Source organism: Mustela putorius, unplaced genomic scaffold (genome assembly GCF_011764305.1).
Source record: "Mustela putorius furo isolate JIRA1106 unplaced genomic scaffold, ASM1176430v1.1 tig00000868_pilon_pilon_pilon, whole genome shotgun sequence".
NCBI classification, from domain to species: domain Eukaryota; kingdom Metazoa; phylum Chordata; class Mammalia; order Carnivora; family Mustelidae; genus Mustela; species Mustela putorius.
This window is the reverse complement of record NW_025421502.1, coordinates 1,243,540-1,270,037: the sequence shown is the minus strand read 5'-3', so window position 1 is coordinate 1,270,037 and position 26,498 is coordinate 1,243,540. Positions and strand designations below refer to the sequence as shown.

General features: G+C 36.0%; 1 protein-coding gene across 1 annotated transcript in view; it reads right to left on the bottom strand.

Moving 5' to 3' along the window:
- LOC101692992 (N-deacetylase and N-sulfotransferase 4) overlaps window positions 1–26,498 on the bottom strand; it is a 138,733-nt gene that overhangs the window by 73,168 nt on the left and 39,067 nt on the right. The window contains exons 3-4 of the mRNA XM_004748022.2: window positions 20,631–20,816; window positions 18,435–18,563 (exon numbers count right to left, since the gene is read on the bottom strand). Of these exons, the coding sequence (XP_004748079.2) occupies window positions 18,435–18,563; window positions 20,631–20,816 (315 nt within the window). The remainder of the gene's footprint in view (window positions 1–18,434; window positions 18,564–20,630; window positions 20,817–26,498) is intronic.

Below are 26,498 nucleotides of genomic sequence, written 5' to 3'. Positions count from 1 at the left end.
TTATTTTTATTTTGCCTCTCAATGTAATATGAGGTATAGTAATGTGTTGGCATAGTGGAATGAATTTAATTTATATATAAATAAATGTTTATGAGTATTTTGTGGATACCTGTTCAAAATCATTTTTATTGATATGGTATATATCTACAAATGTTAGATACCACTGTCTTAGAGGGAGTTTCTTTTCACCATCCATAAAAGAGAAATAAAAATCATATTTGAATAGCCTTGAAGTACTTTAAATATAAGTTGGTGACTGTGTATAAACTATGGGGAACACTTTACTTTTTAATGAGGTAATAATTATCCTTTCAGAATTAGTAATTTTTTTTCTATATTTCCTTGAAATTTCAACAGTCATAGCACTAACTAAATTCAGGTTTTGCAATTTGCTTGTGTTAAAGCTGAGGCAGCAGGAAATTGAGGTGGGGAGTACTTGACTTTCCAGTCCATGCTTTTAATCACTATCTTTTGAAAAGCAAGAGCAACTGCTTGTTTCCCTTTAATGTTTCATTAACTTCTTTTTCACTCCTGGCGTTGCCAGACAGAGAACAGAGAAGAGGTTACTTGGATACAAGACAGTGGCATGTGGAAATAGGGACATTTTTTATATCTGCTCTTATAATTTCTCTTTTGCTACAGACATTGATCTGATTTTTATTTTCACTTAAAATATTAAACTGGCCCTATCCTAAAAACTTTATTTATTTATTTACTTATTTTTTTTTAATTTAATTTTATTTTTTCAGTGTTCCAAGATTCATTGTTGATGCACCACACTCAGTGCTCCATGCAATACGTGCCCTCCTTAATACCCACCACCAGGATCACCCATCTCCCCCACCCCGCTCCCTTCCAAAACCCTCAGTTTGTTTCTTAGAGTCCACAGTTTCTCACGGTTCCTCTCCCGCGCTGATTTTCGTCAATTCACTTTTCCTTTCCTTCTCCTAATGTCCTCCATGTTATTCCTTATGCTCCAGAAGTAAGTGAAACCATACGATAATTGGCTCTCTCTTCTTGACTTACTTTACTCAGCATAATCTCCTCCAGCCCCATCCATGTTGATAGAGAAGTTGGGTATTCATCCTTTCTGAAGGAGGCATAATACTCCATTGTATATATGGACCATATCTTCTTTATCCATTCGTCTGTTGAAGGGCATCTTGGCTTTTTCCACAGTTTCGCAATTGTGGCCATTGCTGCTACGAGCATTGGGGAACAGATGGACCTTCTTTCACTACATCTGTATCTTTGCGGTAAATAGCCTGTAGTGCAATTGCAGGGTCAGAGGGAAGTTCTATTTTTAATTTCTTAAGGAATTATGAAATTCCTTAAGAATTTGTTTTCCAAAGTGGCTGCACCAACGTGCATTCCCACCAACAGTGAAAGAAGGTCCCCCATTCTCCACATCTCTCTAACACTTGTTTCTTGTCAAGTCTGTTCATTCTAACTGGTATAAGGTGGTATCTCCATGTGCTTTTTATTTGAATCTCCCTGATGGCTAAAAACTTTTTTAAAATGAAGAGAAATTGAATATCATATTGCTTAGCAAAAGTGGTAGATATAAATATGGAAATCTACATCCTCCAGAGAATTAAGAGGATCCCTAAAGACAAACGTTCTGACTAACCTCACCCTGTTCTCAGGGGTTCTTGAGCAATCACAAATTAGCTTTTCCTACGTGACCTCTCTACTCAGTCTGCTAAAAACAAAATCACAAAGCTGTCACATCTCCAGCAGGGAACCTAGAATTTTTTTTATTTCTTCATGGCTCACTTTTCTCTTCTCACTGATACCGGGTAGTATGCAATGAGGTTAATAAGTCAAATTAGAAGTTAAGATAAATATACTAGATATTAAATTCATTCTTCTTTTATAATCATCTACTTGTTAACAGTCAAAATATGTAAAGAATTACAACCCTTCTTTTCATGATTAAATTATAAGATAAAAAGTCATTTTTCTTAGGACTGAAGTCTCAAGAGCTCTTTTTTTTTTTTTTTTAAATACAGAAAAGACTTCTCCAAAGACACTAACAAAGTAGAGTAGTATAAAACCTGTGTGTTTTCCTAAATATGAGTTTGTTTTAAAATCTACTTCATTGGTTGTTAACCAAAATCCATTATTTTTATTATGATGGCATTAAAAGTCAGTGGACAGTAACATGTAATATTATTACACGTTTTTTTGTGACCTACAGTTATAATGATTCTAGAAAGAATGAGCTTAATTGCTCATTAAAGAGAACAGGAGAAAGTGAAGGAGGGTCGAGGGGACAAGAGAGGGGAAGGAAGAAGAAAATGCAGAAAGTGAGAGGAGAAGGGAGGAAGAGAAGGAAAAGGAGGAACATAGGGAGGGTAGAAGGAAGTAAAGAAACAAAGAGAAAGAGGGAAAAGGAAAGAGGGAAAATCCACAAAGACTATGGGTTTAAAACTGCAGTGTTACCATTTTTTTTTTTTAAGATTTTATTTATTTATTTGACAGACAGAGATCACAAGTAGGCAGAGAGGCAGGCAGAGAGAGAGAGAGGAGGAAGCAGGTTCCCTGCAAAGCAAAGAGCCCGATGTGGGGCTCGATCCCAGGACCCTGGGATCATGACCTGAGCCGAAAGCGGAGGCTTTAACCCACTGAGCCACCCAGGCGCCCCGCAGTGTTACCATTTTTACAAAATATTAAAGTAATTTAAAAAAGGCTCATCTTCTGAAGTCCTGAGATTGTTCATTTGGAAAGACAGACCGGAAGAAAGGCTAACACGTACAAACCATGGCCGCTTCTACCAGCACCCCGTGTGTGAGCCATGGACTAGCCAGATTTGTTTAGTATTGAGATGAGGACTGCTTTTTAAAGGTTCGAACAAGGGACCAAACTACTCATAGCCTGATGAAAGAAAAAAATATCTTTTCTCAGGGAAGATCACCATTTTGATGGAATAGCTTGAATATTAAGAACTAAGAATATTCACTTTGTTTCTAAACCTGAGTATCATGTCACTCATCCACTCAAGTGCTCTTATGTATGATCCCTAAAAACCTGTACAGTGTAGCGAGCCCCAAGTTCTCTTCTAGTTTTTTTCTCTCCTTTTACTCTTATTCCTGTTTCTATTGTTCCTTCCGGATACACCTTAAGTTTATTAGCTCATTAGCTTCCTGTCGTCATGAAACACCTTCTCCTTCAATGACAGTCAAAATTCTACACATTCTGTCCAGCTCAGAAGTCACACTGTCAAAAGTCACTCGCTACTTCACACTGAGTGTGGAGCCCAGCTTGGGGCTTGAACCCTGAGATGGAGACCCGAGCTGAGAAGTGTTGGACGCTTAGCTGACAGCCACCCAGGCACCCCTCCATTCTTTTTTAAGATCGCAGACATCAAATTCTATCCAAATTTTCTGTTTTATGTTTATTTCTTCCACCAGTCTATGCGGACTGTACCCTTGTTTCCTTATTTCTCTGATACACTAATAGTATTTAATAGTGCTTATTGAATGAGTCGAGGATACTATAGCTTTGATGTGAGCATAGAACTCTGAAAAATGTATATACCTCTGCAATTACACAAACATATTCATGGCTTACAGTTATTACTGCTAAGATCACTTTCCCTCAAAGAGACAGATTTTTCCCAACTTATATTACTATTTTGACAGTTATCTGACTAGGAGAGATGGCAAAATGTGCTATGAAAAGAGCGAGGGCTTTGGATCCTGACTTCCTAAGTCAAACTTGCAGTTCTGCCATCTCCAGCTGCATGATACTAGATTAGTTAACTTCTGGATGGTTTCCTCATTTAGAAAATGGAGATAATAATAGCATCCACTTCAAACGGTTTTTGGAAGGATTACAGGAATTAACACCTCTAAATCATTTAGAATTTTAAATATAGTAAACAATGAATAAGTGTGAGCTATTTACTATAAATAGAACAAAGAGCATTTCATCATTTAAAAAATAATAGGCATCAATACTTGAGTGGGTATCGAAGATGGCTTGGATATCACAGGAATTTTTACAGATTATGCCTTCATATCTCAGATTTAGACTTGTGTTTATTTTATTTTATTTTTATTATTTATTGTATTTTTTTTTAGACTTTATTTATTTGACAGAGAGAGAGTAAGAGACACAAGCAGGGGGAGTTGCAGGCAGAGAGAGAGGGAGAAGCAGGCTCCCCACTGAGCAGGGAGCCTGATATAATGGGAGGCTCCATCTCAGGACCTTGGAATCATGACCTGAGCCAAAGGCAGACACTTAACTGTCTGAGCCACCCAGGTGCCCCTAGATTTGTGTTTCATAGGAAATTATTACTAGTTATGTTTTTCTAACTTTAGACAGACATTAATGTACCCAGTTTGGTAAGATAAAATAAAATATTACTTTAAGTCAAATTTGCATAAACATTATAAAGCACTTCAAGTATATATTGTTTTCCACAAAAATTACAAAGTTTTCTGTGTGTGCCAAAACAAAAAGGCAGACATTGGTCAAAATACAGAAGTGTTTTCAATTGCACATTAACATTTCAAATCTTTGGCTAAAGAGCACTTCTAAAACTCACAAAAACAATTTCTAGGAAAATACGGTGGTTAACAGTCAAGTGGTTTAGCCATCTCTATGCCACTCGTATCCTCCGTACCTTCTCCACCTCAATGTAAACATTACTGGACTTGTGGAGCTACTGTGGAGTAGGTCTTTGGTTGTGTAAGGACAGAAAGTAGAATTGGGGGAAAGAGACAGATGGTGAATATGTAAGTCAACAGGATAGCTTCAGAGAGTAGTAGATGCCGTGAAAAAATAAGACATTTAAGTGATAGATGGTACTGGGTAAAGGAGCAAACAACCACTCTCTAAGGAAGTGATGTTTGACCTGAGACATGAAAGACAGAAAAAATCAGACTCACAGATTTCCGGAAGCCATTGTTCCAAGCAAAGTACCAGAAGCACAAAAGCCCTGATGGGCAAACAATCTTGGCATATTTAGACTGTACAGAAATAAGGATGGTGTGGTTGGAGTATAGTAAGTAAAGGTCAGAACAGAACTTCATTAGTGCAGAGAAGATGGCCAAGTCATGTCTTAGAACTTGAATTTTATTCTAAGATTAAATGAGATGTCACTGGAGGGCTTTAAGAATGGCTGTGACATGCTTTATTTTGCATTTAACAACATCATCATGACTGTTCTTGGAATAATGGATTCTGAGTAACCGGAATGGTAGCAGTTATCTGGGAGAGAGATAATGGAGCCACTGTCTTATAGGCTCACTGCGGAGATGAAAAGAAAAAAGCACAAATTGGGATGCATTTTGGAAGTAGGGTTGGCAGTACTTACTGATGAACTTATTCATTCAACAGATATTTAATAGGACTTACTATGGGCACATCTTATAAAAGTAAGGGGTCCCAGTGTTACTGGAAGTTCACCTGCTCACTAGAAAGACATTTCCAAAGCATAATAATTCAGCCAATGGTTCCTTGCACGGTGAGTTGCTATGGTTGTGCTTGCTTATAGATGAGTTTCTTTTTTCAAAATCGAAATCACTAAAGATTCAAGAGTCGTTATATGCTATAGCATATGCTTTTTAAAAAAGCATTTGGCGAAAGATAGGATAAAAGCTCTTCCAATTCGGGGCAATGTGATGTGTTTGAGTTTCTTTTTTATTTCTCTAAATAGCTCATAATTCCTAAAGTCTGTGTTTATGAGCGTAACATCTCAGCCCATGTAGAAAGCTCTGCTTATATAGATTTGATTGCTTGAGCAAGTTGTTTAAGGGAACTCTGGAATGGACTTCTGAAAAGAAATTTCAGGAGGATGGCAATTTGCAAGTCACATCTTTTATTCACATTTGATTTGAATGTGTACCTGTGTGTGAAAGAGAATTTAAGTGGATATAATAACAGCTTCAAGTAGGAGTAAAATTCCACTACTTACACTTTATACTCTGAATGCCATTATTGGATACCTTAAATTGTGTTAAAAGTGACAATTATAAATCAGGAAAACACTTCATGCTTGGAATCTTTTACATAGTTTAATCTAGTAATTTTCACATAGTTCTAAAGGATGTTGGCAGTTGTGAACTTGCCGTTTACAAGAACACGACCTTTTCTTTACTTCTAAATTTCTTGGCCCCTTCTCCAGTTTTAGTTAATGTTTTCACAGAGGTAATTGAACGCTTACTGTTCTGTTAGGTGTGAAGTTCAGTGGAGACAGATCTATAGGATCAATGATTGTAGACACAAAGAGTACCCTTTCCTTTCGTGAGAAGTAATCAAATCCAGCCTAGAGTTTTCTATTTAGTCTGTGGGGTTGGGTTTTCTTATTTCTATTGAGTTCGACTAGTTCATCTAAATTATCTGTAATTATGTACCAATTGGGAAGGTCTTCTTCCTCTTCTTCTTCTTCTTTTTTTTTTTTTTTAAGATTTTATTTATTTATTTGACAGGGAAAGACACAGCACAAGCAGGGGGAGTGGGAGAGGGAGAAACGGGCTCCCTGACAAACAGGGAGTCTAATGCGGGGCTGGATCCCAGGACCCTGGGATCATCACCTGAGCTGAAGGCAGGCACTTAATGACCGAGCCACCCAGGTGCCCAAGGTCTTCCATTTTCACATAATTTTTATGTACTAAACACAGAGATTGTTTTAGTTCTACATAGTTCTCATTTGAGCAAAATTTCCATGGACAATGTTCACTAGAAAATATTAAAAAAGTATGCACCTAGTGTTTCCAGAAAACCCCTCTCCTGTTAATAATAATAATACAATCAACAACACTAATCACAAAACCAAAAACCTTTGACAAAAACATCTGAGGTACTTTGGTAGACACTAAAACCAAATTAAAAAGCAGGCTTGACTGGCCAAGCAAGCACTGTATTTGATGACTCAATTTGTTTCACTGGAATAAAGAATAATGACAGAAGTGTTATCATTTAAAAATAACTCAGATAGCACAATAAAGTATCACAACCAAGAATGTTTTCACGAGCAAAACATATAATGAACTAAAAGCCTCGGTAAAAAGAGAATGTCTTTGTCCCTAGATTTATGTGTTCCAGCAGGGAGAAACAATCAAGCAAAATTCAAGCTGTAAATAAACCCGGAGTTTATGGGCTGCTGACGCACCTCAGATATCATTTGATAATAAAAATGAGATATACTTTTACTTTCTCAAATAAGAATTCTAACCAAATTATTTATGTTTTCTCTGAAAAATCAAAGCACTTACTTTTGATCACATTTCACGCTATTTGTATAAAACAGTAAGGGGACTAACATGATTGTCCCCATTTTACAAACAGAGAAGTTCTGAAACATTAGGAATATTGCATGACTTTTTCTTATAATTAATAGAAGTCATAAAATAAAACAAGATTTGTTGAATTTCGGTTACTAGATAAGTTACATTCCTGCAGTCCCTCTGATCTGATGAAAGAGAAAGGAATAGCTTTCCCTTCCTTTCCCTTCCCTTCCCTTTCTTCCTTTCCTTTCCATATTCCCGTCTCCTTTCCTTGTCACCTCTTCTCTCCCTCTACTTTCCTTTCTACTCCTTTGTTCTCCCTTCCTTTCCCTTTCCTTCGGACACCGCTCTAACAGCTTGTGTGAAACAGCACATGGTAGACAGATGCAGCTGTGATGCTATAAGGTTCCTTTAGGGGTTTATTCAACAAATACCTCTTAAACGAACACTTCCTGCCTGGAGGTGCATATAGCACAGGTGAGGCAGAGAGTACTCATGAAACATAAAGATACCCCTGCAAACAGTATTGCGTATGCGGCTCCGGGTGGAGATGGAGCAGCTGAGTCATGTCCTAAACCTCACCTGAACCCCAGGTGAGGAAGAAACAGTAGGGATGAAATCTGAGGGATGGTGGGGTGGAGGCGGGAAGTACTGTCAGCATAAGGAGGAGTATACAAATGTCCTCTATATAGGACAGATCCTGAAATGTCAGCTAAAATTACAAATAATGGTTAATATTCGATTCTGTCACTCCCTTGCTCCAATTCCTTCCCTTCCTGCAACAGAATAATACTACTCAAACTTGACGTGTCATATAAAACTTTTATGATCTTACTCTTACCTACTCTGAGAACTTAATCTTCATCTTGTACTCCTACAAAACCCAAACATTTACAATTCCCAAACTTGCAATGGCTATTTTTACCCTCCCCTACTAATCTCCTCTCTGACTGGAAAGCCTCCTGCTGCATTCTCCCACTCCACAGCACCACCATGCCACCTCATTTGTCTGATGAATCTCTACCAATGCTCAGCTCACTCAAATATCAACTCCTCTGGACAGAATTCCCATGCATTCCTTGACTGAGTTATGCACATCTATGAATATCCACACATTAGAACTATTTGATAGTGTCATCAGGATGATCTCCTTAGAAAATCAAATAGAAGAGGAAATGAAATGATTGAGATACAAATAAACTGGGGGTTTGGCCTCTAAACAACACAGGACACTGTAATAATTCATTATAAATTAAGCACCCGATTTCCAATTATTTTTATCAATTATTCTTACATTTAAGATTAGGGCAACTTCAAATAAACATTTAACAAATAAATATCAACTCAAGCTAACTTTAGTGATAGAACCTTTTTAGCCATCTGCTGATAAAACTAGGGACAGCAATTATAAGGCTTACTCTTTTTGATTCCTCGATGGATACCAATAAGTCAAGTATTTACATAAATACTCATATTAGTATGTAATCACTAATAGAAAATTGAAGCTAAATAATTTGATCTCCAGAAGTAAAAAAATATGAAAATATCAACAAGTTTTAGGAAAGCGCTCATATTTTTATTTTCACATTATCTGACTCCTCGGAACAGCCAGGGGAAAATGAAGTAGGAATAAACAAAGTGAAATAAAATAAAATGATACAAATGGTCTTTCTACTTCACTGTACTTCAAAATTAGAAAAAATAAATATGAAGAAAAATAAACAAGATATATTGAAATACTTAGGTGTTAAGCAACTTGTGGAAGAGATGGTAAAATCAAGAATGAGGCAAAAACTCACAAACTGAAAAAAGCACACATTTTCAATTTTAGTTTTGTGAAGTCCTACAAAACCCACTTACATTTCTACTGTCCTACCAACCCACTAAGCCATATAAACAGTGATACAAGGAGGTGTTTTTTTTTTTTTCTTATTTCTACAAATTCACTGATTTTGCTTCCAAACTATCCCTGAATGTCTAGGAGCACTATGCACTAAATACTTCCATATATCAAGCTTCAAAATAAAGGGGCAATAAGGTTTATCTATTGACTAACAACCACACAAATGGGAGGTTGTATTTTTTGCTGTTGAAAATTTATTTATGCTAAAGAACTATTCCACCACCTTTCATAACATGCTTTGGGAAAACTAAATTATCCAGTTATGCTAGGTGAAATAGACTTCCCCAGTAAAATATTGCTGTTTTCATTTATTTTTCTAGGGAAACAAAATTGAAAAAACCAATGCAATTTTATGGATTTGTTCGTGGTCTGGAAATATATACATGAATGTAAATTATATTCCATCAGGATCTGTAGCAACCATTGTGTTGGAAAGAAGCATGTCTACACAATAATAGCAATCTTCCTCTTATTTGATGAAGAGAGAGTTCAGGTTTAGGAGACAAAAATATTCTGTTTGAATTTCCATGTAAATCCTATTCTGGAAAATTAAACAAAAACTGCACTAACTCCCAAATCAGAAAAGAGCAAAATTTCTTCACATTCTCTAGATCCTTGTACTAACTCTGATCCTGATTTTCGGTGTGAATAAGAATAATATCATACATAGTGAGGCCATGGATCTTAGGTGACTCCAGATTTTACAAAGTCCCTGCTGTGAGTGTGAATCACTTCAGAAGTGGTGATTTATGTCCTTTTGTAAAGGTTAGTCCTGCAAATCTTTAAGGGGGGAAAAAAACAGATAAAGGAAAAAGAGAGGTGACTGTAGGTCTTTCAGCAAGTGGAAATAGAATTTTCCACAATCTATATACACTACAGGGGTCCATTCTTCTCACAGTTGGTGGCTGTTCTTCCAGGCTGTATGCCCCACAGCTTCCAGGAACACTAATTGCTTCAAAATCCCTGCCCAGATAAGAAGCAAATTTCACTATAGTAGAGCAGTTAGCAGTCAGTTTATTTATTTATTTATTTTAAATAAACAGTGCAGGAACACATGTAAAAATCTCCCATGACCCCAAGTTAGAATTATTAATATATTGTTTTGTAGAGAAATATATTTTGGCAGAATGCGTAATGGCTTTGTTCTTACTTGATTCTTACAATTTTCTATGAAGCACGGCATTTATAGGAAATCAAAATCAAGATCATCAAAGAATACTTGGATGTCTTGATATCAGTAATCAGTAATTCTTTATAATCTGCTCTAACATAGACTTGGGATATTTCTTGCATTTTCTATTGTGCCGCACATAAAATGTGTTCTTGAGAATTATTTTACATGTCTGATTCTGTATGATTTCAGCACTAAAATAACTTAAAATTTGGTTCAGGCTATTCATGTTGATGTTTTCCTATACCTTACAGCTGTCTTCTCTGTACTTTGTCTTAAGAGCCAGCACTAATCCAAAATGCACTGCACCTGCTATTAGATTCCACAGACTCGGAGATTGATATACATGAAGAAGGAAAGCTCATTAAGCAGCCTCAGTGTATGAAAGTTTAGCAGACAGCACATGGAGAAGTATATCATTGCAGTTCCATTATACTGTACCGTCAATTTCAAGTACACCGCTCTTCCAGGCACATATTTTTTCTTCACTCGAATTTGCAATTGGCCCAAATACAGGCAGGGGTTAGTGAGTCTAGACATGGCTTTGAACTTTGGAAAACAGATTTCCTGGCTCCAGTTCTCCCATTTTAAAACGTCCTAGAATCGGAACATTTTTTAAGTGTCTCTGCAAAGAAACTTGGAAAATTCTATTTTCATATTGTTCTTTGTGTAGCACAAAATTAAAATGAGTTAAAAAAAATTAAATCCGGTAGAACATAGTCATTTTAAGCTTTTGAAGTGCCTGGTGACACCATCTGATAAGACTCCAGCCTTCCTTTATTATTGTCAGTTGCTGCATATTTTATAGGGTAGTGTCTCGACTTGAATGATGATGGGTTACCTGGTGTAAGCAGTTTCACCTCATACATGATTAAATTATATTTCTTCCTGTCTGAACAAAGATTATATTGAAAATAGAGGAAGGATTCAGCACCAGGGAAATACATGTTAGTATTTGACAAGTGTGGAGCAGTGCAGGAAAATATCAATATGTGATGAGGTCATGATAGAATCCAAGAAAAATAGGAGGAAGTTATCCGAACGTTAAGTGGACAGATACCTCGCTATTCTTTTGAAATGCCATTCAAATGGCCCTCATATCATTTAATTTTCTATTGTTAGATTCATTTGGGCAAAAACAAGTTGGTATCGAAGGAAATCAAGAAACCCTATTCTTTGCAGTTTGCTGAATCAAAAGATCTAACACACAAGAGTAATGTATAGGAATCAAGATGTAAAAATATATTCCAATTGTATTTTCTTTCTTATGGTAGATTAGAAAATAATGACACAGGTAATAATTTAATTTATTTTTTTAAGTTTATTTATTTTAGTAATCTCTACACACACAACATGGGACTCATATTCATGACTCCAAGACCAAGAGTCCTATACTTTTTCCAACTGAGTTAACCAGGTATCCCAGAAAATAATGATGTATTTTAAATTGTGCACATAGAAGCAGGATGTCTGCTAGAGTTATCTAAAAAAAAAAAAAAAAAAAAAAGAGAGAGAGAGAGAGAGAGAAAAGGAAAGAAAAGAAAAACTCTTGAAAATACTTAAGGAAAAAATATCAGAGACTTTTGAGTGCAGAAATAATACAGGTCTATTCTAGAGGGGACAATGCAAAATAATGTGAATCCCTAAGTTGAAAGCTAGACAATGAAACTGCCCTGGTCTTGGTGTGGTTCATGCTCACCACCCCACCTCTTTTGTGATATGATATCATTTTTTAAAAAAATCATAGTTAACACACAATGTTACCTTAGTTTCAGGTATATACATAGTGATTAGACAAGCCTATACGTTATGCTATGCTCACCACAAGTATAGATACTACCTGTCATTATACAGTGTTACTGTAACACCACTGACTATATTCCCTATTCTGTGCCTTTCATCCTCATGACTAATTAACTCCATAACTGGAAGCCTGTGCCTTTCATTCCTCCTCACCCACTTTGTCCATCCCCTACCCTCTCTACCCACTGGCAACACCAGTTTGTTCTGTGTATTTATGGTCTATTTCTACAGAAAGGTTTGTGCCTTTTTAACTGCAGAGCAGAGTTGTGGAAGTTATAAACCAGAAAAGAAAAAACAAACAAACAAACAAACAAAAAAACCCCAACAACTATATGTGGAACTTTTCAAGGTTATTTAATCTAGTTCCCTTCCTTTAGGCAGATGAACTCCCAAGGCAATAAGAAAGAACTTTATAGTTGTTGATTCTATTTTAAAGTACTCTAGAGAAGGAGATTCCAGGACATTCCCTCCTATACTTTTTCCAGCTTTTATTAGCCTCATAGGATGTTTGCATACAAATGAATCCAGACACCACCAATCTATTCAAAATAGTTCTGCAAAATCTAGCAGTAATATTTCTTTCGGTATACTGGTGATGGAAATTTTTTTTCTTCTCAATACATATCCCTCAATACATCCAATACTGAATTACTTTCTGTTTTGTCTCATTTTTTTATTTGTATACATGTTAAGCTCTCTTTTTCTTTTCCCCCGACCTTACAATCACAGAGTATAACCAATTAATAATGCTATTTTGTAATATTTAACAGTTAATATTTAACATTAAACCTACTTCATATTTTTTAATGTTTACAATGAAAGAGATATACCCCATGTCTAGTTGAATAAAAATAGAGTCACATATTTTCAGCATCAAATGAGATGTTAAAGTAATAGATTCCTTATTCCTACAACATTTCTTTTTGGGAGAATTCAATGACAAAGTACTTAATATGTCATGATGCCGCCCACAAGTTTCTGGCAGATTTAATCTACTCTTATATAATATTTATCCTTATATAATGCTGGAGTTATATCACTATTTTCTTTGAAAATAATTTTGGGAGTTTGCATTATTTCCTATTAAATTTCACCTTGTTAGATTTGGTCTATCATTCTAAATATGCTAAGAAAAAATGGGTATTAATATTATCTGGAGTATTTACTATTATTGCTAGCTTTGTGTCATGCTGTCTATATCCTTACTCATCCATTCATCGACATACAAAAAACCCAATGCTACAAACAGAAATCTATACACCATTTAACAAATCCATTGAGAAAATTACCATATAAAAAGATGTCATATATATGATTACTATAGTATTCCTGTGATGTGAAAGTATAGAGCATCAATGAAAAAACAAATTAAAGCTGGATTGGCCTTTAATCTTTACAGTTTATGCTAACACTAGTAATCACTTATCCTACTTATAAGTCCTCACAAAAATAAATTTTCCACATTACAAGTCAGTTGGACCAGTAAGTAGAGGAAGTGGTCATCTCCAGGTGATTTCATGGAGGTTGAATGCTTCCTAACCAATACTTATTTTCACAAGGGACTTTATTTAAAATAATGCAATCATAGACCTCTCCTTGGGGAACTGTCTCTGTTAAAATACAAATTAGCATATTAATCAAATCAATACCATACTTCACATCAATGAACTTTCAGATTTTTTTCTTGAGCATGATTTTGGTGAGAGTGTAAAGAGATACTTTTTTTTTTTTTAATTTAGTTAACTCTTTTATTATAGTACATGAGTTGCTTTAATTTATTTAATTTTGAAATAATTTGGTAATTATTATTAATGGTAGAAAAATTAATAAAGGCTTGAAAACTGTCTCCCAATGCCTCTATCCTCATTCTTTCACTGTCAGTTCTCCAAGTTTCTTCCCTTGACTTGTTCTTATGAGTGAACTTTCTAGATACTTTTAACTCTGACAAAGAATTCAGGCTGGAGGAAAAGAATAGATCAAACGGGAGGTTTGGGTGTCAGCATGTATTTCCTCTTTTTGTTTTTGTCTTTCCTCACTCCATCCCCATCCTAGCCAGACATGCTGGAACCATCTAACCTGAAACTGTAATTAAGCATGCTGAGTATTTCTTTTCTCTGTATCAGTGTATTGATCATAGCCCATCACTTAAGGAGCCTCTCTTTTCATAATAGGACACAAGCACGGAAAACTTCTAAGCTTACATTCCAAGCTTCTTCATTTACCACTCCCTCCACTCTTTCACTATGGCCCATTTTATTTCATTCACATTAAGTCTTTCTTCTGGTGTGGTGGTTAATTTATGTCAGCTTGACTGGACCACAGAGTGACCAGATTATTTGCTCAAATATATTTTGGGCGTGTCTGTGAAGGTGTTTTGGATGAGATTAAGAATTGAATTGGTCAACTGAGTGAAGCAGATTGCTCTCTAATGAGGATGGACCTCAGCCAATCAGTTGAAGGCCTGAACAGAGCAAAAAGGCTCACCATCCTGTGAGTTACAGGGAACTCCTGATTGATGGTCTTTGAGCTAGAACATTGTTTAGTCTTCTCGCCCTCAGATTTGTATTAAAACATTGGCTCTTCCTGGGTTTTTTATATTGCCAACCTTTAGCCTGGAAATACACCATCAGCTCTTCTTCTCCTTCTTTTTTTTTTTTTTTTTTAAGATTTTTTATGTATTTATTTGACAGAAAGAGAGAGATCACAAGTAGGCAGAGAGGCAAGCAGAGAGAGAGAGAGAGGAGGAAGCAGCTCTCTGCTGAGCAGAGAGCCCGATGAGGGCCTCGATTCCAGGACCCTGAGCCGAAGGTAGAGGCTTAACCCACTGAGCCCCACCATCAGCTCTTCTGATTCTCAGACCTCAGGTAAGTCCTTAGGACCTGAACTAGAACTAGACCATCACTTCTTCTGGGTCTTTAGGTTGCCAACTGCAGATCTTGAGACCTGTCAACCTACATAATTACATGAGAAATTTCTTTATAATAAATCTCTCTATGTCCCTCCCACCCCTCACTCCCCTGGTTCTGTTTCTCTAGAGAGCCCTGACTAAAACATCTTGTAACCTCTCCCTACACAGGTCTGGGATTAATCCCTATTTTGGCGAGTACCACCAGATGCTGCCGGTACCTGTCTCCCCAGAGAGCCAACAAGTAATATCTCCCTAGATTGCTTATGGGTGTACACTGTCCATGTTTTAAGCAACATTTTTCTTTAATTTCACATCTTTTTGGGTCACTTTTTATAAGATACAGTCTTCATGGTACCATACTTTATGATGTCCAATATTATCCATACTATTGACCATCTCTAATATTGTTCTTTCTGCTGTGTCTATCCAGGTCTCTCTCCTTTCTGATGTGTCATATTTTGAGTTCACCATCAATTCACAATGATGAAGCAAGCACAGTTGTGAACAGATACAAGAAACCTTCTGAAACTTCCCTCTTCCACTATTCCATCCTGCCTATAATTAAAATCTATCTTTGTGACACTGATAATATTTTTAAGCAAGGTTTGCAGTAGTTTTTGCATTATTTTCTGAGTTCACCAGTTTGTTAGAAATAACAGATGCCAAATAGTCTTCCATTTTATTTAAAGAACCAACTATAAGTCTCTATAAGAAATGATCCTTTATGAGGGGTTTGGTACTGAATTCAAAATAAAAAAGAAGTTTTAAATTCATCTCTTCAATGACAAGTAGACAGGCATTCATATAATTTATAGCAATAGCAATCAGATCTGGGGGCAAGAATTTTAGGGAAGGTAATCATCAGTGCTCTGATGCTTATCCACTTCCCCTTAGGAAATGGTTAGAGAAGGTTTGGGGTCAAGAGTGTAGCCCTGGGAGGTGCCTGGGTGGCTCAGTGGGTTAAAGCCTCGGCCTTCAGCTCAGGTCATGATCCCAGGGTCCTGGGATTGAGCCCCGCATCGGGCTCTCTGCTCAGCAGGGAGCCTGCTCCCCACCCCCCCGACTGCCTCTCTGCCTACTTGTGATCTCTGTCTGTCAAATAAATAAATAAAATATTTTTTAAAAATTAAGTAAATTAAAAAAAAAAAGAGTGTAGCCCTGGAATGAAAAAGATATGAAAAAATGACCCTTGCCTTTATGGAGTTCAAATTCTCAACTAGTGAGGAAAGAGATAAACAGAAAGGTTTTCCAAATTTGCTTTCATTAACATACACATTCACACCTCAGTTTCCAAAAAAATACTTACAGAAAATTCAGATATCTCTTAAGGGTCATTGAGTTTGAATTATACACAAATATCTCAGATTTATGTCCATAAGGGATATCTTTGAGGCACATTGAAAATTATCTAGCTCAACTAGCTTGTTTCACTGAAGAGCAAGCAAGCTCTGAGAAATGGTTTATTGCAAAAGATTATAGAGCCTGCAAGCTGTTCACCAGGATAGTGCCACCCCAACACAACAGATCTTGTTTAAATTTTGTTTTGTTTTCAGTAACTATGTCATTTGAGGGAAAGGTGTTTTGATTATTCGTATTTATTCACGCTTAAAGCATTTTAACCCCCACTTCCCAACCCTTTTAATCCAATTTACAAGTTTTCATTTTTTACATAAAGTAGGTTTTATTTAATTTCTTCAGGAATTTAAAATACCGTAGAAAGGGGCACCTGGGTGGCTCAGTGGGTTAAGCTTCTGCCTTCGGCTCAGGGTCCTGGGAATGAGTCCCACATGGGGCTTTCTGCTCAGCAGGGAGCCTGCTTCCCTCTCTCTCTTTCTGCCTGCCTCTTTACCTACTTGTGATCTCTCTCAGTCAAATAAATAAAAAAAAATCTTTAAAAAAATACCATAGAAAAATTATCTAAATAATTCATTTTAAACAGACCTTCACCACATACAACCGAGCTGTCATTTTGTCTAGTGCATGAATCTTTTTCTCTGAATCTGAAAATTTGTTACATTAAACAAATTAGGCATAGCATATGACCCACTACTTCGTATTTTTTATGTGCACTAAGATGTGAAAGAGGAGATGCTTTTGTAAGACCACAGAAATGGAACACTTATGGGAGAAAAATTAGAAAATAATTTCTGATAATTTCAAAATAATTTATTTTGAAAAATAATTTCAACATTATCTTAATATACTTTATACTTGATAGACATTCACCTTGATATACTTTTGCACACACAAAGGAGGTAAAATTAAAAATAGAGCTTCCCTATGACCTTTCAATTGCACTACAAGATACAGATATAGTGAAAAGAAGGACCATCTGTACCCCAATGTTCATTGCAGCAATGGCCACAGTCACTAAACTGTGGAAAGAACCAAGATGCCCTTCAACGGACGAATGGGTAAGGAAGATGTGGTCCATATACACTATGGAGTATTATGCCTCCATCAGAAAGAATGAATACCCAACCTTTGTTTATCAACATGGATGGGACTGGAAGAGATTATGCTGTGTGAAATAAGTCAAGCAGAGAGAGTCAATTATTATATGGTTTCACTTATTTGTGGAGCATAAGGACATGCGGAGATGGAGAAGTGAAGGGAGTTCGGGTTAAATTAGAGGAGGAGATGAACCATGAGAGACTGTGGACTCTGAGGAACTAACTGAGGGCTTTGAAGGGGCGGGAGATGGGAGGTTGGGTGAGCCTGGTGTGGGTATTGTGGGGGGCATGATTTGCATGGAGCACTGGGTGTGGTGCATAAACAATGAATTCTGGAACACTGAAAAGAAATTTAAAAAGTAAATAATTTTTTTTTTTAAAGGAAATAAAATTGTAAAACTTTGAAAGATAAAAGGACACAATTAGAGAAAAAATTCTCCATTTTGATGATCTCCAAATAAAATTAGTGGAGATTTTAAAAATAGGCCTCAGATGACCCTGGTATACAAAGATAATACATAGTAACATATTGTCAATGCGATTTTACATTGTGTTCATTTAGAGACTGAATTGTGTGTGCCTACTGAGATCTTGAGTCAGGAGCAAAGTTTATGGACAAAATATGCATTCACTGATAACATTGTGAATGATAATTTTGAACTAGAGAACTGCATATTATGTCTTTACTACAATTCAAGAATAGAAGTCAGCACTGAGATGTTATATTACATTTAGTTGCTAAATTCAACATATGCCTCTCAACAAATCTGTGCTTTTCTTGATTGAAGATCATAATAATTAAAAATCAAACTTGAATAACTTGGAGATATAATCTAATTTCCTTCTAGTAGGGCTAGTATTTACCAACTATTCTTGTGAAAGGATTGGCAATGGAAACCAAAAGAAACAAGTATTTGAAAATTCTCATGTTATTAAAAAAAAATGTAAATAGAATACTTACCGGGTTTAGAAGGATTGTGAGGAAAAGTTCACCTCCTCTGATACTTTTATCCAATTCTTGGGGTCCTCCCGGATATTCTTTGTAGAAAATAGTGTGTGTGAACAACCCGCAGGTCTGTCGAGGGAGGACCTAAGGAAGAAGGGGGAAAGCAGCAGCACGCACAATACTTAATTAAGAGCTCTCCCACTGACTCGTGACTTCAGAGTCTGTAAATTATCATTTCCTGTTGTAAGTAATCTTTTTTTTTTAATTTTATTTATTTATTTGACACAGAGAGAGATATCACAAGTAGGCAGAGAGGCAGGCAGAGAGAGAGGGAGGAAGCAGGCTCCCTGCTGATCAGAGAGCCTGATGCGGGACTCGATCCCAGGATCCTGAGATCATGACCTGAGCCCAAGGCAGAGGCTTAACCCACTGAGCCACCCAGGTGCCTTCATTTCCTGTTGTAGTTTCCTTGGGTGCTAAAGCCAAATCTTACTGAAATCAAGATCTGGTATTGGTATAATGATAGAAATATTAAGGAGTTGCCAAATCAAAGCTATAAGACACATAGGCTAAAGCATTGTCATGAAATGCTATAATTTTTACCCACCATCTCAGTTATGTTAAAGGACTGGCAAAAAATAAAAGCCTTCTTAAGATTAATTTAATTCAAATATAGAGATGCCCCAAGTTTACATTTTTCATGGTATTAGGCCATTACTTTCCTCGCTTCTGAATCACAATCTTACATAGTACTCAGTTTCTAAGACTCAAAACAGTCCGTTTTCAGCACTTCTACCACTTCTATAAATTTTATTTTCACTACACTCAGATTTTAAATTTTAGTCACAGTAGTAGTCAGACCATCTAATGACTACTTCTGGTACATTCTGAGGTTAATTCTGTTATAAATTTGAATGTTCAACAGAGAAAGCAAATAAGTAATTTTATTCCAGAAGTTGATTTTGAATAAAAAAGCTGCTTATAATCTAATGGAAAAATGCATCCAATTGAACAGAGTAACTATAATTCTATTTATTCTTTGCTTAATTTCTATAGTAGCTTGTATTAAGTTCAAACTAAATGAATGCATGTAATATTGGTTGAAATGAATGTTTTTATTTTATAATAATCAAATTCATGTAACTCAATAAAGGGAAAAGTGGTATTTTCACTCTAATTTAAAATTATACAAGAACAATTCTTTCTATACCTCCTGGATTTTTATGAATGTCAATACCACTATTTGCATAATTAATAGCTCCATTTAAGTCTGAGGCTTTTTAAGGTCTTCTAGTACTGGCTGTGGTTAAGCACATGTATTACTGTGTTTTCTTTGGTTTTAGATAGTGATTAGGTAGATAGATAGATAGAGAATTCTAATAGCAATCTGAACAATGATTGGGAAGATGCAAATATTTAAAATAGGGAGAAGAGTTTGTAGACCCTTGCTATGATCTAGGCAAATGATAATGAGAACATACCTAAGGCATTGTAATTAAAGATGGACATTTTAAGATGACTATTTTATTTCAAAGTGAAGAATACCATTTTTTCTTCATTCCAATGAATACCTTTAAATTCCTAGGTGAAATTCATTTGATTCTATTCTCATTTATAACAACTGATATACCATTGTTGCATCAGATTATTTTTTAATCAAAATATCTGAAAAAGTATATGTCCACCTCCATTTTTAGAGAATGCAAGAAAAAGAAACATGAATATAAAAACAATATCTTAAGATACTCTTAAGTATCTGAAAACCAAAATAAACTGAGTAGATAAATTTAATTTTCAGATCCTATTTGTTTGACTCTGTCTGTTGCTAGTGTAGTAATTTGGGAGCTATTCTCTTGATCTACAGACTGACACTTTGCCTGGAAAATTCTCAATATGACTACCCAAACAAAAAGACAAGGAGCAACTCCCAAAAGTATAAGGTCCCCAGACAAAACTTCAATTGAGAAAGTACATGGATGATTTGTTTGAAATTAATTTTCAGGATTTTGAGGTTATCTTGAATTTGGCAAAACCGCCCACCATTTACAAAGCAAACCACTAGCCAAACAATGTGTTAACCCGTGGCCAGTTACCACCATGGTATGTTAGGAACTTAGGATACTCATGTTAGAGAGCTCTGAAGTTAGATCTTGTATTTTTTCCACATATACGTATTAAGAGCTTTCATCACAAAAAGCAGTTTATGCTCACCATGATGTTATTGTGAATGAAGCCCTTTCGGTACCGTGCAGGTTTCAAATGTGGATATTCTTCAGTGCTGGTGACCTGAATACCCCAGACCTTCTTCCAAGCTTCATACAACTGAATGTGAACTGGGTAGACCCCTGAGTGATGTGGTGCCACTGCGTAGCCCATGTTGATAGGTATTCCGTGCTCCTAAAAGAAAACGAGAACATCACATGGAGTGCGGTCAATTGAATCCAATTAAAATTGTTTCCATAAACATCCTTTAGTATACATTGAATTTTATGCTAAGTACAAGAAATCTAAAAACTAACATAGAGCTTTGTCTTTCAGCAGCTCATAATCTTAAAGCACTCTGATGGTCTCATAGACATAGTAAATACTTTGGCATGTGGTATGTGGGTGAGTTTAATTCTGAATTTTGAATACAGAACGTTTTGGAGGAAGATAGGAAGAGAATATGGACTTTCCTCAGATAGAAAAGTAGTGTTACTTGAGCAAGTGCCAAATATGAGAGATGGAAGAACACGCTGTGTGTGTGTGTGTGTGTGTGTGTGTGGTGTATCTGTGTATAAAATGTTGAAGACAACCAGAAAACTAAGAATGAACTATAATGAGCTTTTACTGTTAACTAAGGGATTTGGAATAAATTCCATTTAAATAATGTAGATAAGCAAGCTCTCCTGAGCAGGAAGGGACAAGATCTGTTCTACGTTTTTGGAGGAAAGACCCAGTGACAACACATTAAGATAAACTAGAAGTTGAAAGGAAACGAATTAAGGCTGTGCATTAGGAAGTTACTGCAATAGTGAGGAGTAGAGGGAACACGGGTATCCAGACCAGACTGATTACTGGTGGTGCCATTAAAAGCCAGGGGACAGATATCATATGACACACAGTGGTCTGTTGGATAGAGAGGGTAAAGGAAAAAAAATAAGGTTCTTCCCTGGGTTTTGGTTCATAGCAGCTCAATTTACTCCTTAGGAAACATGCACCTTACTATGAGATGCTTGCCTTGGGTAAACAGTCGAGTCTAAAGGAAAACAAGTACAAATTTAAAGCGAGAAAATGGAAAAAAATTACTGAAGAATGATATTACATTGCAAGGTACATGATATAGATCTGCAGTTTTCTAATTTATTCTTTTTTATATTTCTTCCTTTAACTGATTATCTGCTTTATAAGACTCCTTCTAGGATTGAATCTCATCAATGAGGTTATAAATGCTAGTTTACAATATTATATGAAAGTTGATTGAATCAATAAACAGAACACAGAAGTGGTGACAATGGCCATTTATATTTTCCATTATATGGCACACAGCATAGGGAAAGAATTCAGTCTGGCATAATAAGCAAATGGTGAATGGATCAAATATCTACAGTGCCTACGTCACGTGCCACACTCAGCTCAGAAGGTGGGCCCTAAATATTTTGCAAGGCTCCCTCATTTTTCCTTCCATGGAATGACTCTCATCGTAGAGCCAAATTTGCCCTCTCTTTCACTAAGACGATGTGTTTTCAAACATCTATTACAATAAATGACTCTGTAGAAAGTCTGTGTTATGAAATCAATGCTATAAAATGAGCTGGAGTCTTTTGCTAGGCACTGGGGAAAATTCATTTCTTGGTGTGTGCAGAAGAAAAATACTTTTCCCAGCTTCTATTTTCAATACAAGGCAAGGTCGGAAAAGTCCAGTAACAAAACTCCTTGGAAGCTGCCAGAGGGACAGGCAGCTACTGTTACTTTGACTCATCGCTGGTAGACAGGTGCTGGGAAAAGCCTAAGTTCTCATGGATTAGTTCCCTATTGCCCAGTGACTTCATCACTAGCTTTCTGAGGATTGGTATCACCAGGTAGCCAGTGTGGATGCGTTGAGTATGAGAGGCAGATGAACTTCCTCATGGGAGAAATATAAGGTTGGCGTTCAAAGACTTTTATGTGGTAAATAGAACTCATGTTAATGATGTGTAGACAAGTACTCTTGATTTGCAAGAAAGGAAAAACAATCTGCTATACTCTCATTACTTTTTCATGATTCATATGGAGTTTTGTAATCATCTTGTCCCATCATTTGCAAAATAACAGTGTATGAATCTGAGTAATCCATACTGTTCGTTGTCCTAGGCCTAATTTTCTATCCCTGTATAATATGTTAGACCTAGAACATTAGATAAGTATGTAAATACTTACATACTTTAAATACTTAAATACTTACATATGACATTACAAATGTCATAGAAACAAAGGGGTGAAAAATAAAATCATGAAGAAAATTGAAATATCAAACAACTCTATCTCCTCAGGAAAAGAAAAAAAAAAGACATTTCAATTTTGACAGGTAGTAAAATGAATTGTAGAACTTTCTTGAAAAACCAGAAGGTAAAAAGCAATTGATTTAGTGAGTAGGAAGGAAGAGGCAGTAAAAGGATTTTATTATATTTATTGATTTCTGGGGGCTCAATGTTATACTGCTCATAAGGTCATCTTATCACACTGACAACCAGAGCTCAATCAAAATAGTAAATCACACTAGATAATTATGAGTTTATGCTTTTTCAATCTAAATGATAACACAAAATGAAAAGTAATTCCCTAGAAACTCTTTTTCTGTTATCAAGAGGCTTGCTGAACTAGAAGCCTTCATTCGTTACTGTCCAGAGCTTCAAACACCCTTCACAGAGACTTGGTCAACTAAAACATGAACTAAACATCATACCTATACAAGATAATGAAAATTACAAATTTAAAAGTCTTGTTAAAGTGAATAAAGGAAGCATGCATTTGAAACTATAAGAATAGACATAAAGTGACAGAATAAACTAACTCCAATATGGCATTTATTATTTATTAAAACAGTGCCTCCTATAGGATCCAAGATTTCTGATATTATGGTATGACACCACAAATATTTACAGTTTAACTTGATTAATTTTTCCCAGTTATGATAAGTTCCCAGTTGACTAAGAAATGAGATAACATGGTGATTTTCAGACTATATAAAAATATAAAAATAAGGTTGTCATTTTTCAAAACCTAGAATAAAATAAAATGTGTTTAGCACTAAATACCTAATAGTAACTGCAATGATTTCATTTAGTTTTTCTTTGATCATTCCCACTGATTGTATCTGCTTGCAGTTGATAACTATCTAATATTCATGAAGTGTTTCCACATTTATGTCTAATGAGATCCTCGTGATAACCTTGTGAGGTGGCCCAAATGTTACTTTCAAATGTGGAAACTGAGGCCCAGGGAAAGCAAATGACTCGATCATGTTCCTAAATGTCAGAGCTAAAATTATAACCAAGTCTTCTAAATTCGTAGATTTTTCACTTGCTGTTCTACTAAGTTGCTGCTCCTGTGACCCCTGCCCAATCCAGTTCCAGTTAATAATTGGAAGCACTTTACAGACTAAGAGAATTGACTTTAATATGTATTTCTGAACTGGCACTCCCATCTGCTTGGAGTGGTTTTCACTTGGAGAGATTATAAAACAAAATTCTCCATTTCCCAAACATCTCTGTAGCTATCATTTTTTGTGCAAACACATTTCAGCCCATTAGAACTCAGGACAAATTTCAGAAGGCAGTAGGTGCAAAATGTTAAAGTGTGGCAGCTCCTGGCCCCTGTTGCTGAGACATGAGGTCAGGAAAACAGGAAGTTTTCCTGAAGCAGTATTTGGTACCCAATTGCAGGAAGGCAGTGGAAACTTACTGCTTCTGCCAGAGCTCCCATGGCAGCTTTGAAGTGGCTCTTCCCCTAGGGAACCAGTTCTGTCTGGTTTTGTGAGTCCCCTGAGAAATACAGCCTAGAATCTGCTCCGTCAGCCCTTCTGAAGTTTTTGGAAGTACTTAAATTGCTGAAGAAAAACTCCCTCAGTTTAAAATAACTCCAAGTGGCTTCTGCCTTTATCGTGGAATCCTGACTGATTCAGGTAGTTTTTGCCACTGTGTAATAAGTATGAAAGGTTTAAGGGGTTCATCCGAGATGTCAGTGGTTTGAATTCTTGGAAAACAGAGGAAGAGTTTGCTAAAACACTGGTCAATATTTCTACAAGTAAGCTCATTGATATATGACAAACACCTATTTGTCTAGTTGGATACTCTCATGTAATAATGTAGTATGTATGACTGTTTAATTTTATGTACTGGACAGCCGGTGGTAATGTACAGAGAAAATAAATATGAGGCCCGTTTACTTAAATTATAAATACCACAGGTATTTAAAACAGGTCAACATGTGGTGAAACCATATAATGTAGGTAATATAAAGAAGGCGGAGAAATTCTACTGAAGGAACGTTGATCCAATGGTTTAATCTGGATGACCACACGTGCCTCTGTACCAACATGCATTGCAATATTCCTTCATATGGTAACCACATCGTAACAAATAGGCAAAGAAATCTGTAGGCATTACGTACAAAGGTAGAAAGACCCATAGACTGAGTACGAGCAGCATTTTGGTGTTGCATTTTGTGGTCAGTCCCTGTAGACACTTTTTAGAGGACCTGATAGATACACCATAGGGAGCTAGAGATAAAACAGAGAAAAATGGGCTCATGGCCATATAGGAGATCCTCAGATAGTTGGACAGAAAGCTGAAGAATAGATGGAGGGCTAGATACAGGGATGATGAAAGGCCTAACAAATGGTATTTTTTCCTATTATTATGTCCTTATGTTTTCATTTCAGGAGATATTGCTTATGAAACCAACCCACAATACGTTTAGGATAGTTTTATATCCCCAGCACTTAGCAACATGCTTAGTACATTGTTGGTATTTAATAAACATTTTTAAAGGAAGTGATAAGTTAAAAAAGTTATTAAATAAATTAATCATAGATATTTAATAAATGAATATAAAAGGAAAATAAAATGACTGCATATATGAATATACTTTTTCTTCAGAAAAGGTATAATGCATTAAACAGTATCCTGTTGAACTTAAACTACTGATTTGCACTCCTATGTACACAACTTCTAGGGAGCAGCACTAGAAAGAAAATAGATCTCATTATCTATTTTTCCTTTTAATAAGGACTTGGAATCATATTGTCAACTTTGAGAATGACCCTAGGATTATTGATTTTCCACTGTGTTTTGGGAACTGAAATTGTCTTCTGTTTTCATAAGTGATAAAAGCAATGACTGTGTGACCCTGGAAATTGGCTGGGTCAATCCTGACACTTTTTGGACTGAAGCCTAGTAAATGGTGACAAATCTCTGGAGAGCTCTGTGTTACAAATGAATATTTCTTTTGAAAAAGAAATAGCATAGCAATGGTGTTGCTTCTTTAGTGTGAACTTTCTGATCCTAACAAGAGCTATTTTGAGCAATTGAGACTCATCCCTTTAATATTCTTGATCCTGCTGAAGGTCTACTTTGTTGCCTAGATGGAACTAACAGAAAAATTAAAGTCTTCATTCTCATTGTATGAAACATAGTTGATTAGGCATTTGCATTGTTAATTTTTGTGGTTAGAATTCTTTATTGACAAAATGTTCATTGATTTTCTTTATACAATACATATTTATTACATACATGATGTATTAGAAACCATTCTAGTTGCTGGATATATATCAGTCAACACAACAGGCAGATCTTAGCCATCAGGAAGCACATATTTTAATGGGATGAGACCAGGATTACACAAAATAAGTAGGTAAGATACACAATATATTAGAAGATGCTAAGAGCTATGGAGGGAAATAAAGCAGAGAAAAAGGGAGGTTTGAGGGGGTATGGGTTGCAGAAGTAAATAGATTATTCAGGAGGGGTCCTAGAAAAGGTAATGTTTTGAATCGAGGTCTGAAGTTGTGAGGAATTAAGCCATCCAGATAACTTGGGAAAGAGGTGACAGTACATACAT